At 31.8% G+C, this 16,298-nt stretch overlaps 1 protein-coding gene across 1 annotated transcript in view; it reads left to right on the top strand.

Moving 5' to 3' along the window:
- LOC110994074 (neuropeptide F receptor) overlaps positions 1–13,344 on the top strand; it is a 28,713-nt gene extending 15,369 nt beyond the window's left edge. The window contains exons 2-4 of the mRNA XM_045630147.1: positions 5,885–6,091; positions 7,569–7,802; positions 12,301–13,344. Of these exons, the coding sequence (XP_045486103.1) occupies positions 5,885–6,091; positions 7,569–7,802; positions 12,301–12,984 (1,125 nt within the window). The 3' untranslated portion in view covers positions 12,985–13,344. The remainder of the gene's footprint in view (positions 1–5,884; positions 6,092–7,568; positions 7,803–12,300) is intronic.
- The last annotated feature ends 2,954 nt before the right edge of the window (positions 13,345–16,298 follow it).

The raw sequence follows: 16,298 nt of genomic DNA on the forward strand, positions 1-16,298 counted from the left end.
CAAACTAAATTAAACAGAAAACGTGCAATAAAAAATAGAGAGACGTGTTCTCCAAACAATTGTGTTACTTTGTGTAATTTATATTTGAGCTCCTAGTAGTAAATTAAACTACTACTAATTAAAAAGACTACCTAGATCATAAGTTTGAAATTAACGCGGGGAACATCACTTCAGATGTTATTAAATACAAGAAAACGAAGCCTAACGTTTAAATCGTTGTATTTTTTAGATAAGAATTTTTGCAAATATTAGTGTCTAACTCTGCGCTGTCATTTTTCTAAATGTATTTTTCTAAATGTAAGATTTAATAACTTGTCTTGTTATTCAATAGATCAAATAAATAAAATATAAGATGACATTTGCATGCCTATTCATATGTGGCGGATTTTTGTAATTTATGTAACTAATTGTAAGACTATTCTGGCAAATAAACGATTTAAATGTTGAAATCATTTTCATTTTTTACAACATTCGTTACATCTCGTATCGATCTTTAATATACTCATAATTATTGTCTTTTATACAGTTTTAACATCTTTAACAGGTTTCAAATAAAGCCGCAATTTGCAATTCGGAGAGTTTTATACACAGGGCAACGACCAGGGAGTCTATGGGCTGCGAAAGCGGCCTTTTATAGCAGTTTAGGCCTTTTATAGGCTGGTTTGCCTCTATTTAAAATATGTTTAACCGTAGCTCCTTCATCAATCAACTGATCTAACTGAATGAATAGTAAAATGATAGTCTGAACAGCGAAAGGCGCTCACAAAAGTGAGTCCGCTACGAGTTGACCCTCGTTCTGTAAAGCCGCTTTTGTCAGAATGAATATCATAGTAATCATGGTTTTATGGTGTAAGTGCTATAGGTAAAACATTTCCTTAATACCAATCTTACCAGCGTTCTTTGAAGAATTTGTGTACGCTACGTTCTTGAGATTCGCTTTGATATCTCGAATTTATGGGCACCAGATGCTTTGTGAATATCGTTTCGTCAAAGCCATTTTAGTGAAGGACGGCGTGTTTTTATGTGAAAAATTCTAAATGAAGTGTGTATAAAGAATATGTGAGACAAAAAATGTTTCTCATTCGACTTATAAAGTATAAGTTCTAGCAGAGTCATCAGCAGGACTAAAACGTCTTATATATACAGTTTTATATAATACAGCATTAGAGTCACGCTGTTAAGCTTAACATTTGGCGACACCAGTCCATGCGAAGGTGTTTCTGATCGTCACGTCGGTTCAAGTATGGGGAATACATAAGTAAAAGAAAAAGAGTTTTCATTAGCAATGTAAAATGTCTAACTGGCCAGTTTCATACAATTTCAGTGTTACCCACGTATTTTCATTAGTTACTGTACCGAATACACTTTAACACTCTTAGTAAAATATTACGATTTATGGATAAAGGCTTAATTTGATATAATTTATCGCTACACCCATTTGTCGCAGTAATGCATAATATCCAGGTCAAACTAATTCTCTAGGGGAAGTTAAGTACTAAAACTTGCAAGTTTGTAACTTGGAAGCGGGGCAATTCTCTGCTTAATACGCAAGACCAGTATTACTAGGCTTTATAGTTATTTTATTATTCTTACGTTCTGGAATATATTGATTTATATAAGTCTTACTTTTGAACACTAGTGTAAATGCTTATAAATGCAACTAATAGTGAAAATCAAGAGAAGAAAGTAGCATGTATTCAATAAATAAATTAATAACGTTTAAACGATTATTTATTAATAAGATACCTAAAAATATGAATAGTTAAATATATGTTATGTGTATGTGTACTTACACTAAAAATTGGTTCTTAGTTCCAATTTCAAAAATGTTATTAGACAATAAAATCATTACTAATAAAGTCACCTGCAACAATGTTGTTTTTACATTAATCTGTCGTTAGAACCCAGTAGTGATAAAAGTAACGAAAAAATACCGGAATTTGGCAGCTAAAAATTACAGAAAACGACAAAATGAGTTTTGGTACCCATAATACCAATGAAGCCAACTGCGTCAACAAACAGTGTTCAATGAGCACTTGAAGTGAAGTATCGCCCCAATTTAGTAACGATATTAGTGCGATATTCGATTAATGGCCCTATCATTTTCCTAATTAAACAGAGTGAAATATCGTACCTATATCTTAATGATTCAGTGCCCAAACTCAAGGAGTAGTCCCTAATAACAGATTAGGCTTTTCAAATTCTCTACCAGTGTTATTAACATATATTCTTCTTTTATATATATTAACATATATTCTTCTTTTATATATATATTAACATATATTCTTCTTTTATATATATATTAACATATATATAAGAAGAACCATTAGTTAATATGTCTCACAGGTAACATATTATTCATAAAGCACGCAGCAGTATTAATGTTGTGTTTTATATAGCTTTAATAATTAACAACCTTAGTATACGTAAATACCTTATGATGTATTTTTTTTTTCATGTGAGACAAATGAGAACTTCACAATTGATGTACTCATTTGTCTCATTTCCTTTCAAGAAACGGTGGATTTATTTTATTAAGAGCATAAAATACAATATTTTAAAATAGAAATTTTAAAGAATTTGCTTAAATAAATAAATTAAACAATTTTGTTTCTCATGAGCCCAAAATGATGACACGTTCACATAAAACCTTTTTTATTCGTTTTTATTTTACTAAAATTCCTTTTAAAGTTAATTCTCACTTATTTGGACAAGTGTCAAGACGAAGTTATGTCTCTTAATGGAGCGGCTTAATATGACTTATGATTTAGAATAAAGTAATTCCTGCTGATCTCCAAGTGGTCCCCTTCTCACCGGTTTTCATCCAACATGATATTAATGTTTTAAGTATTTACACCGGCACAAAGAACATGGGTTAATTAAATAAAATATTTTTTACTCAGACTGTGAATAATTTATACTGAATAAATAATTAATGATGAATCTACATAAAGGGGTATCGACTCATTGATAACTCGCTATAGTTTGTCGTCGTGTAATAAATTCGTCTAAACTTGGCCAAAAATAATTGCCACTTACAAAAACGACAAAGTATGTTTGCCCCAGATTTTCCGGTCCTTTTCATTGCAGTCTTTTAAATTATTAACGAAATTTGTTTCAGTTAAAATTCAGCAACAAAAAATTCTAATTCCAAAATTAAATTGCCAATTAAGTTATATCAACTTTGTTGCCATGTTTTCAACATAAAAGTTTTCAGCTAATAACAATAACAGGTTGTCGTTTTATTGGAACAAGACGTAAGCTATATTTCAACATGTTAATCGTCCGTATAGTATATTTGGCCCTTAATTTAGACGTATAGAAAAGAAGAAATAAAAACAAATGTTTTGATTAAAATAATTCCAACATTTATTTGTACTAAATGCAAATGTACGTTTTTTATTTTGATTATTGTCTGTTTTGTTTTATCTTGCTGTATATAACAATAAACTGACATTTGACAGAACTGGAAATCTATTGGTTTCTTTATACATATACTCAGGTTTGTTCGTTGTCCGCCAAAAACGATCCTTTTGTCGTGTCTCTTCAATTTCAAGGCGCTCTCCTTTATACTTCACATAGTATCAGTATGCTCGGACATTTTACAAGACACTTACTTTTGCGAACTAGTGAACTGTGGAATGGACTCCCGGTGAACTTTCCTGAAAGATGCTACCTCCAACTGTTCAAAGTGAGAGTGTTCTCCACCATAAAAGGCCGGCAACGCGCCTATAAAGATTGGTGTCCATGGGCTACGATGACTGCTTATTTTGGGTTTTTTTATTTGGGTTAGACTTGTTTGGTATTCAATAAGAAATATTGTATTTATACCAAACACAAATTAAATTATGTCGCGTATCAAAGACAAAATTTAAGACATGACGTGACATTTCTTGGACATATGTCAAAGCCATAATTAAGATACATAGTGTGTAACAGAAACAAAAAGCTCATCACTTATTTACCTATATTTAAAAAAATATCGAAGAAATGAATTTATTGTAATTTAAAGTTTGGCAAGGGCTGTAATTGTATTATTATTATCTAAATCAATTAAGTTTTGCTCTTAGAGTTAAATTAAAAAAAATATTTAAAATATCTCGTTTTCAAAGAAACCTTATATCTCTGAATATAATAAGATTAATAAGATACATTTTCAGAAATAAAAACGACCTCTTCCTGTAATACCTCACACAAAATAAAATATCCAAGCGATTCGCCAAATTGCTTGACATGCAAAGTTAAAATTGAGAAAGTTACAAGTGTACTCAGAATATGGTAATCAGGTTGTTGAAAGTCAAGATCCACTATGCAGGTATTTTCACCCGTTACCAAAAATTAACCTAATATAGTTTGTACTCAATTTGTCATATGGAACATGGTGTAGTGGTTGTAGCTCCTTACAAACATTGTGTAAAAAACTTGGCAATTAAAAAGAGTGGCGGAGAGTTTATTGCCAGTTCTTCTCTTTCGTTCTACGCCCTTGGCAACAACTGGCAGTAAATGTAAAATTAAATTCATTTAATATTTCTTTTTTTTGACGTTCATAAGTGTACATTATGTTACTATATGAATAAATAAATTTTGACTTTTGACTAACGATAATGTAATATTAATTGATTGATTAAACCTCTCATATCTGTTGGTATATGTTCCGTTGTTCTACACTCTAAATGTTATTTATAAACAAACTTAAATTAAAACTGAACTCAAATGTACGGGCTTAGTGTTCCACGGGCAAAGACGAAAACGGATATAATATTATGTTCTCTCATTTTGCGGAACACCATGTCTCACTTTCGCGAATATTTTTGAATTAAGAATCTTTTTGGTATATATTGGAAATATCAAAGTCAAATACCACAGATATAGAATCTTTCCCGACTTATAAATATAAGTTTAAAATTATTTGTGTTTATGCGAAGAATAAACACGCATATATTTTGCAAAAAAACAGATTATTATTTCGTAGAATCGAGGGCGATATAGTAATTTTAAATGAAAGCTGGACATTTCAAGAACGAATTTAGATTCTGGCTTTAAAAATGTCAATTCGTGTACTCGTAAACATCGAGTATAAACGTAAAAACGTCTACAGTTCGAGGTTTTACGCAAAACGGAGATTGAAACGTAAATATTTTGGGCCCGATTGAATTTTTACGTTTGTATATTTTCTGTTCTATTTTAAAACAATGCATTTTTTGATTGATTCAACAAAGTAATGTGTGTGAAGTCCGGGAAGTTATAGCAAAAGATTAAAATGCGAGTTTTGCTTAAGCAGTGGCAATAGCAATAAGATTAATCAAACATATATTAGATTGACATCATGAAACAGATACTAAAATATGAGGCCCAGATCTAAAAAGGCTGTAGCGTCATTTTTTTTATAAAACGGGGCAAACGGGCAGGAGGCTCACCAGATGTTAGTAATACCGCCGCCTATGTACACTGTCAATGCCAGAGGAGAGAGTGCATTGCCGGCCTTTTAAGAATTGGTACGCTCTTTTCTTGAAAGACCCTAAGTCGAATTGGTTCGGAAATACTTCAGTGGGCAGCTGGCTCCACATAGAGGTGGTGCGCGCAAAAACTGCCTTGAAAAACGCTCAGTTGTGGAACGGCGGACGTCGAGGTGATACGGGTGGAATTTCGTATTCTGCCTCGACGTCCGATGATGAAACTCAGCTGCAGGTATTAATCCGAACAACTCCTCTGAATACTCTCCATGTTAAATGCGGTAGAAGATGCAGAGTGACCCCACATCTCTAAACAACGCCAAAGTAATTTATTTTACACTTTTTGGGATCAAGAAGAAAAGTACTATTAACACATTAAGTCTATGGAAATAAATATTTAAATATGCGTAATTTATGTTTCTTTGTTACAGGCCGTGGACAACAGCATGAATTTCACCCTAAATGCATCAGCAAAATGGTTAATCCAGGCATCGCTGGGCGTTGAAGACCCTAACACTCTTCTAGACAAATTTTCACAGAACAGAAAGGTCGATGACCCGACTAGATCTTTACTTCTTACATTTTATGGTATCCTGGTAGTTATCGGAGCTGTTGGGAATGCACTTGTTGTTCTATCTGTGAGTATATATTATTAAAGAAATGTAGGTGTTGTCGTTGCAAGAGAAATCGTACATTTTGTTTTTTTTATCAAAAAGACTTACGTAGATTGGTGTAAATCAATTATATACAATGAAGAATAAGTGACAAATTAATGGCATTAATAAATAATGGTGTTTTGATGCATTTACATTTTACTCAGCCTTGGAAAAACTAATTAAAATTTATTTAATTAACTATATTCAATGAATATACATAATAAGAAACAAATCTACTAGTAATATATTTGGCTTTCAATAATTGAAGATCATTGTTTACGTTATCTTTGACTTGCGCAATAGCTGATTTTAATCTAGGAAATACAAAATCTGATAAAAGTAGAAACTACTTTATCTTATCCATTGTTTAAATGACATCTACGTGATAAACCAGCTTAGAATCTGTACATTTAAAATAATGGAATAGTCTCTTTATATTATAGTCTGTATTTATTAAACTTATGTGAAAAGTTTCTGAACAAATATTTTCGTTTACAAGCAAATAGATTAAAAGTTTAGCTCGGCGCATCAAATCTAGTCGGCTAATCGAAATTTACACTATAACCGCCAACAGCGACAGACATCCTGATTACCACGTTTTAGTATGCAAGTTCTATGTAGTTATATCAATATATGTAGCACTAATGTCACTACTAAATCTTACTTATTATATACTGTCGTCTGTATCGCTAATGAAAGATTCAGAGGAAAGGATCGGATGTCAGGAAATTCTTTGCGTTATGCTAGATTTACAGCCAGCCTGTCAATAAGGCTTATTCAAAAATTTAAAGGAATGGAATTTTAAAGTATTAAAAAATAATTAATTATAATGTTTTCATAAGTTAGAAACTGACATGAAAAATGTCTAAATTCTTTGCGGACGAAGTTTCGAGCAACTTATAAAAATATCAGACGATAGGTTGCAAACGTGTTAGATTATTTTTAAGTACTTCCGACTAAAATAGCGATAGTGTGAAGAAATATTACGCAGTGGCGTGTTATATAAGACGACTTTGATTTATTTTGCTGAAAAAAGAAGGCACGGCCCAGAAGCCATATTTAAAACAGTTTTTTTTTGTTTTAGTTTCCAATAAATAAATTGTCTATGTACTTAACAAAAACTGACTTGCCAGATATATTAAATATCCAAGGAAAGCCTGTAAACAAAGAGTATGGTTAAATTTAATAGGCTTTAAAATAAGTGCAAACAGACTAAATGTTAATAGCGATCTCGAATTTTTGTCGTCAGATTACCTAACAATTTTCTTTGTTGAGGTGCACCAATACTCACTAATTATTTACTTATTGTCACAATTGCTATTGAACTAAGTTAGCAGTTGTTATGTAAAGTCTCAGTCAAGTTAACGAGAGTATATCCATGTTACATGATTTTTTATATCTTGAATACTTTTATAAGTTTAAAAAACATGTATGTTAATTCAAAGTTGTGTTGTTAAAGGTGGTCAGGAAGCCGGCGATGCGTACCGCTCGCAACATGTTCATAGTAAACCTAGCAGTATCTGACACCCTTGTATGCTGTGTCGGTACTCCCCTTACACTTATGGAGCTGCTGACGAAGCATTGGCCTTTACCAGACTGGCCAGGTCTATGCAAAGCGTGCGGCGCGATTCAAGCAATATCAATATTTGTATCGACAATATCGATTACGGCGATTGCTTTGGACAGGTATCAGGTGAGGCAGTTCTATTTTAAAAATAATAACACTCTAATTCTAAAGCTGACAAAGTCTTGTTCTTGTTTATTTTGGTGTTAGCAGAGTATTGTAGAATAAGCAAGTCATCATTCGATTTGAACTATTTTATTCTTTGTTTTAAAACGTTACAGTAAAGTGAAACCTATATAGTCTAGACTTTTTTTATCATACAAAGAAGTAGAAGCAAACGCAACTTAAAAAGTCATGTTTTTGTATCAGACATGTTTCCTTTGTTTTGAGAGATCTATGGATAGAATCAATTGCCTTCATAGCTCCCTAGTTTACATAGCTCCGACAATGTACCTTAGTACTAGTGTTCACTACTAGTACCAAATATGGTTATATTATGATGGCTAAATTAAGTTATGTATGACCGAATATAATAAAATTAATATAGAAATTCATCTAGAAAACACTTGTACGTACAGTGGTTACAGTAAGGTATGTTATAAATGCGTAAGAGAATTGAAAAACATGAGAAGAGTGGTAAATTATTTATTGAGAAGATATTTTTTAAATACAAAACTATGCCTTATAATATAGTCTATAATATAATTGCTTGCGTATCTGGATGCAGTATCGCACCTTAAAATGAATAGAATATTGTGTTTCATATCACTGAATACTGATTTCTTAATTCTTCAAATTTACAAGTCGTGGTTTAGCTTCGAGAGAATAAAGTATGCTTCGCTTTAAAAATATACATCAAAATATTTTTTCGACCGTACTTCATATAAAATGAAGAACGCTGTGTAATCGCACCCTCATCTCAACATTAATTGCTACTACTCGTACTTGTTGTTTTAATGATGACCTGAATTTTAAAAATCGAAGAAAATGTGGTTGTTGTCTTTTTATAATTTTAACCTCATTGTAGGAAAATTTCGTATTGTCGTCATTGTTATAAGATACCCTTTCATGTAAGTTTTCAATTATTACAACAAGTTTCATTTTTGTGTCTGTTGTGTTATTGTCTTTAAATAGACTGGAAATATTAAAAAAAAATATTTTCCTTTTTCTTTAATTCGACTTAGGGTCCTTCAAGAAAAGAGCGTACCAATTCTTAAAAGGCCGGCACGCACTCGCGAGCCCTCCGGCATTAAGAGTGTCCATGGGCGGCGGTATCACTTAACATCAGGTGAGCCTCCTGCCCTTTTGCCCCCTGTTCTTTAAAAAAAAAACACACAATTTATCCAAATTATGTATTCCTTGATTGAGATATTTCCGGAATAAATTTGTTTATTAACATTATATACTGTTAAAACAATACGTTTGAAAAAAGCTATTTAGTACTTAATAATTAATAAAAGTATTTGAGAAGTAAAACTGGTGCCGAGAAAGTATTATGATATTCTAAACAAATAGTAAGAATTGCCAACGTGTTTTTTGTGATTGCTTCAAATAATATTATTTGGGTTATGATGATAACCTCGATTCGAAGAAAAGCTTTAGTCGAAAATACACATGATTCACAATTTCCTAAACAACTTTATTGTACCCAGATCCCTTTTCATTTACATAGGGATGACGTCAGCAGGTTTAATCCTGTAAACTGTTTAACTCAAATAAACTACTCGATCTATTGATCTAAATAGGTTATTCAGTTTCACGATAGTAGGTTTCTATATTAAGACTAGGGTTTCAAATATTAGTACTTAGTGTAACGAGTTGAGTGTATAATCATTTTTCGGCCATAACTTAAATGTTTCTCTTAGAAAATGTTCCGTGGGGTATCTAAACTATGTATTAAAGAACGTTCATGAGTATTACGTAAGCAGATTAACTGCAATTTACCCCCCTCCCAATGTCAGCAAAAGTAAGCTAAGCTCTCAAAAATAATATAACTTAAACGTATAAATTATTTGTAGGAATGTTCGAAACTGCATTTCGATTTCAAGCATAGACAATGTATATGCATAGCAAATGTAACATTACAGACACAGAGGCTTATGACATTCTTTTAATAATACATTATTTACATATAAGGTGGGTGGACCATGGAAGGCCACCGTGACGAATAAACAGTTTTTATTAATTAATTTACTAGATAAATGAAAGAAACAAGTTATTAATTAACAGTTTGTTTTATTGTGGAATATATAAATTACTTTTTTTATTGTAGACGTAATCACTATTTCTTAAACTTAACTCTTATAAAGCTCTACCAAACGGCCTTGCAAGAAACAGGGCTTTATACACGGCCAATATTAAAAATCAGCCGTTCAACTTAAAACTAGAATTGTTATAATCAAAATATCTGCTTTTACTAAAACTACATAAAAAGCTCTTTCATTTAAACAAAAAATATAATTCTTAACATATTATAATCTTCTTTAATAAACTCAACGAACATTCCTTGAACATTATCGTATAACTAAGAACTTATTCATAAAAATTATTCAAAAACTATAGTAAAGACGATTATTTCGATAACCAATGAGTTACCAATTCGTTTTGCAATTAACTTTTATATATTATTTTTTACCTATAATGGCCTTCTTACGGGTCAGTTAAATAACACAAAACATGAAAAAAAAAGAAAAGAAGACAAAGGATGTGAGTGGGTCTTACTGTTGAAATTAGTTTCTTGTACATTTATATGATAGTCTTTCAATCTAGATAATCCTGACCTAAAAAATATAATCATAAAAACTAATATACAATACAGAACTCAAACCTCTCTTTATTAAGTACTTTTACTTAATTTAAAATTACGTACAAATTCTCTAATATGTTAATTCTTTAAAAAACAATATATATTATGCAAGGTCTGTATGACTACAGGTATTTCACAATCTAATGCCCGTTTTCTATTTAGAATTTCAGGTTTCAAACAATTTCATTAAGAAGAAGCAGTGGGCGAAAGTAGAATTTACGATTTATTCAATAAAGTTAAACGTTCAATCCTGCTCTGCATAAACTAAACGTTTATTTAACGGTTAGATCAAATCTTATTACTTTGAAAGATTACTTATCCTATTTTATAGACTACTAGTGACATCATTAGGTCCGTAGCTGTTGAAATCATCTAAGTTGAAATTTATGATTTACATATAATTTTAGACTGTTTAGTACACTAGGACATCTTCATTCAATGCTTTCATATAAATATAAAGTAGTGTTACAATTCTTTACAAAGCAATTAATTTTAATTCATTTAATTCATTTGTTTTATTTTAATAGGCATGTAGACATTCTGTATTTTATATTCAGCGGACATCATTGGTGCACAGAAAGCTCAAAACTATGACCTCATGGATGGAAACGATAAAGACAACACCGCCAATACAAACTTTTAATAAATAAATCAATGGCGCTACAACTTCTTTAGGTCTTGGCCTCAGATTTCTGAATCTGTTTCATGATCATTTTTAAATCTAAGAGGCAAGTAGGTGATCAGCCTCCAGTGCCTGACACACGTCGTCGACTTTTTGGGTCTAAGACTTGTCGGTTTATTCACGATGTTTTCCTTCACCGTTCAAGCAAATGTTAAATGCACATACAGAAAGAAAGTCCATTGGTGCAATGCAGTGCAGGTATGAGAGCCGCACGCTAAATCCACTAGGCCAACACTGCTCAATACAAACTTTTATTGATTTATAAATTAGACAAAGACACAGACACATGATTTGTTACAAACAAAAACACACAAAATAACAATAATCAATGAGAAAAAATAAATATATATAAATATTTTTTTCCATTTCCCAATCGGTTCGTCTCAAGTTATTAGAAAGAGTTAAACAAATTACGTCTAGATATTAATTTAATTTACTTTTAGTGTCAATTATATCGCGGTACTTTGTCACCGACTATTAATTCTGTAAGGATATATTTTATCGCTAATGCTTTGGTCGTGTAATGAACCGAACTTTCTATTGATAAGACCACTCAATAAACCGATAACGCAGTAGCTGTAAAACACTACAAGTGCAATATAACCCTCTGATAACAATGACTCGGCTGAAAAAATATCAACCAACTGTGGAAGTAATGTTTTAATAATTTTATAAAAAAACTACAACCGTCTCCGATTAACCATATAACATTCTTATAATTTGCTTATTGTTACTACTGCTAAATAAAGTCAAAGTTCTGCCACTACCTAAAACTAATATACCTAATAACTAGCCTTAAAATTCAATAATTTAAATATATTATTAAAAGGAGTCCCTTTAGGCAGGGTTCCGAAGATACTGGCAGCGTTTCCCCTTTGAATACCTAGACTAATTCTTTTCCGAGGTAGCTGCCAGCTCTTCGGTCTCCTGTTATATAAACAGTGTAAAATGCAGTACTAGCTTGAAAAACTAGCCTCGTGTAACTCGGGCATTATATAAACAGAACTAGCATGTTCCAAGCCATGTCAGCATGCCAGGACAGTACTAGCTCGCTATACTAGCTTGAAATACTTGCCTCGTGTAACTCGGGCATAACTCTCATAAGTCATATTGCAATAATAACATACGTTTTTTTACAGCTCATTGTATATCCAACGCGACAAGGACTTCAGACTATGGGTGCTCTAATAACCATGTTCTTCATCTGGGTGACAGCTTTCGCACTTGCCTCGCCTCTCTATATCTTCAGAAGTCTAAAGACACATAAAGTCGGCCTCATTGGTATGGACATTCTCAGCTTCTGCATAGAAGACTGGCCAATCGCTAATGGAAGAGCAATCTACTCTTTCTTTAGTCTCATCTTCCAATACGTACTACCTGTGCTTGTAGTTGTTGTCGCACATGTTCAAATACACAGACGACTCCGTGGAAGACGAAGAACGACTCGAAAAACACCAGCGATACTCATAGCAATTGCTGTGACTTACGTAATAAGTTGGCTGCCTTTGAATGTTTTTAACCTCGTAGCGGATTTTAGTCAAGACGCCATTCTAGACGAGAAAACCTTAACAATAACTTATGCTGTCTGCCACATGTTCGGAATGTCCAGTGCAGTATCTAATCCGTTACTCTATGGTTGGTTGAATGATAATTTCAGAAAAGAATTTGAAGAGATTCTCTGCTGTGGTCGAAAAAAAGGACAGACTACAGACAGGCTAAGAGCAAAGAATAAGAAAATGGATACAGAACTGACAGCATTGGCGCAGATCGAACATACAGTTACGGCAAATACAAAAACATCTCAGTGCTCTCAAATTTTCTGACTAAAGTCATGTTTTAAGTAGCATGAAAGTATTGAAATGCAAAGCATATGAACTTAGTCAATTTAAAGTGACTTCTATTAAAGCTAAAACGTTTATCAAATTTAGGAACGTCTGTTAAGTTTTTATGTACAACATAAAAGGAATGACAACAAACTTTCATTATAGCTTTTGTTTGTATAGTTTACTATAAGTCTAAGTGTAATTATATTATTTGTAATTACTATTGTATATAGTTCTGTAAATATTATTGTCTTGTTAAGCAATTCACGTTTTTATGAGCCCAAAACGTAAATTGCACATTAGTCTCATTACTACCTAGATAAGTAAAAATTTAACCACATTAAACTTTATCCAAACTTATTCTTTGCTTTTATTTCAAAACCCGCATAAAAGTTAAGAAGCTTGTACGAGAACTGTAAAGCAGAATAAACTTTGACATTTTGACCATGAAAAGCCGCAGGTAAGCTGACTAAATAAGAGAAAAAATTAAGTAACATACGTTTTGAGAAATGTCACGTTAGAAAAATAGTTTTATGTCAGTGATCAGCGATTGTACGTGCACAAATAACTTCAACTTTGAACATATTGGCAGACATAACATTGGTAAGAGGCTACTCAAGAATTAACATTTTGGACACAACAAACATTAAACTAACGAAAGGACAGTTAACCTATAGTTTATGGTTAGAAAAATCATTTAATTCAACTAAAAATTTATTGTTATTCTGCAAATATTAATATCTCATTATGGCCACAAGTATTCAAGTTCATGTCATGTGAATAACTTCGCCTTTATATTATATATATTTAACTAGGTATATCGTCTTATTAAAAATAATTAAATTAACTTTTGCATATCAAAAGTCTTTTGCATCTCTAAGTAGTAAAAATAGTCTCACATTAACATATTAATTCTGAATTTTAAACTGACCTTTGTATAAAAGCGACGTACTTTTGTGTGTGAGAATTACTAAACTAAAAGTAAAGAATTATATTGCTCTAGAGGCTAGCTTTATTAATATTTATATGTTACAAACAACACAAATATGATAATAGAACGCGAGCCTCGGGACGTAGGACTTTGAGATTAAGCTGCAAAACGGAAGCCCTCTAAAGCTTATCGTACTAACATGATGAACATACTGGTAGAATAATAAGCTTTAAAACGGTATTTAAACTTAGCTAGGGACATAATTGATAACATTAAACTTAACAACATTCATTTACATCTTAGCAATGCCTTTTGCCCTATCCCTTTTCAGTGACATTCTTGACGCGTAAATTGACATAAAGTTTAATTATATCTATAAAAGGATCAAGTTACTTTAAATCACATAAAACGTTATCCTAAACTAGAAATATGAAATGGCGTTGTTGTCCAAATTTTCTTATCAAGGCACGGTGAAGCATCTTCCAAGCAAATTATTCATAATCTGAACTGTCATTCTGAAACTTCCGATAGCGATACCGATCTCAGAAATGAGATTTGTTCATCACCATCTAAGATTGTATTGGCTGTACTGATATTGAGATTAAACTTGTATAAAAACGATTGGATTGGTGGTACTCTCGCTGTTGGAACCTTAGTGCCCGATATTAGTATATATATAATGTAGTAGGTATACTTTATTTCTTATAAAAAGCTATAAATTTTCAGTTCAGTATTAATTACTGAACTTTAAGGGAATGACTAGACGATAAACTACGCACTAATTTCCAATTAATTAAATTTTTATTGCTCATAACTTTGTATGAGAGTACAGTCAACTATAATTCAATTATGAATCTTTGTCCTGACCGATTTTTTTTATTAATTATTGGAGTTTTATTCCCGATAACCCAATGTCAAGAATATGACGACCTAGGAGATATGACTGCACGCCCTATGCCCCCCGAGTTCGATTTTGGTCCTGAAGCTAAAATTAATAAGACAGAGCTGGAGGAAGATATTGAAGAATGTATGGAAGAATATGTGGACTGTGTAAAGACTGACAGGTAGGGGAATATTAGGACAAGATAAATAAATTTTATACACCTATCTTGAATCGGTCTTTTTAATATTTTTACTTCATAGAAATATCATTCACTAATAATTACATACAAGTCACTTGCTCAGGTGTACCAACTCGTATAAGCAATATCTATTTGTTACAGGATTAATAAAATAAGTTAATGCCACTATAACTAGGATACTGAGTACACTACATAATATATTTCAAATGACAGCAATTTTTCCCTGTTCATAGATTTGAAGTTTGATATTACGTATTTAGTATAACAAAATGTATATTGCAGTAATTTATCAAAATAGACTGAAGAACGCATTTTACGATTGTTTCATACTTTAAATATAATTACGAATGACACAGTAACCGCACGATACTGACGGTATTTTTGATGAATGTCTAGATCGTAATAATTGATTACCACATTTTTCGCTACCACAATATTATTACCACTTTAAAATGTTTAAAAACAGTCGCATTACCGGTTATAATTATTTGGTAGGATTACTAAAACTTTCTTTATGGTTGTTGCGATTTATTTCAGAAAAGTAAAATTCGATTAACGAGAATTAGTAACATTGTACACAAATTTTCCGAAGATTAAAGACATCCTTTTTAAAGAAGAAAGAAAGTTTAGTTTAATCATAAAATGTTTTGAAAAACATCTGAAAAAAATACAGTTTACATTTGTACATCACCGAAACAATTCAAAAATGAGACAATATTAGAATAGTCGCAATAGAGTTATAAAAAACTTTTGAAAAAAAAAATAGTAGTGTGTGTTAGTGTTTCGACTTTGTTTCCCGGGGCACGCGAAGTCTATTGTAATCCTTCAGTTTTGTTTGAAGTTTAAAAAATAAAACAGTAACACTGTTTCTGATGTAGGAAATAATTAATTCAGTCGAGTAAACATCTCTTTGATATCAAAACGTTTCGTTCAACTTAATTTAGCTTAATTTAACTCAAGAAGGTTTTATATTCTATTCATTATTAAACGAATTATATTAATTAACATTCTGCAGTTTATTATCACATAACCTAACAGTTGATTCATTGACTAAGCGACAAGTTTGACACCCGTATTGACAAAAAGTACTGACGTATCGGAGTCATACTTAGCGGTGAGCCTCGACTCTGAATAATATTAATTAAAATTAATTAATAAAGCTTTGTATAATTGTGACGAATTCTTAAATGATCCTAATCCTTGGGATTGATTTGCTCCAGTTCAAACATTTTGTATTAAAAACTTGGCGATTAAAAAGAGTGACGGAAAGTATCTTGCCAGTTCTTCTTGCCCGCTCTACG

Source organism: Pieris rapae, chromosome 11 (assembly GCF_905147795.1).
Source record: "Pieris rapae chromosome 11, ilPieRapa1.1, whole genome shotgun sequence".
Taxonomy (NCBI): Eukaryota; Metazoa; Arthropoda; class Insecta; order Lepidoptera; family Pieridae; genus Pieris; species Pieris rapae.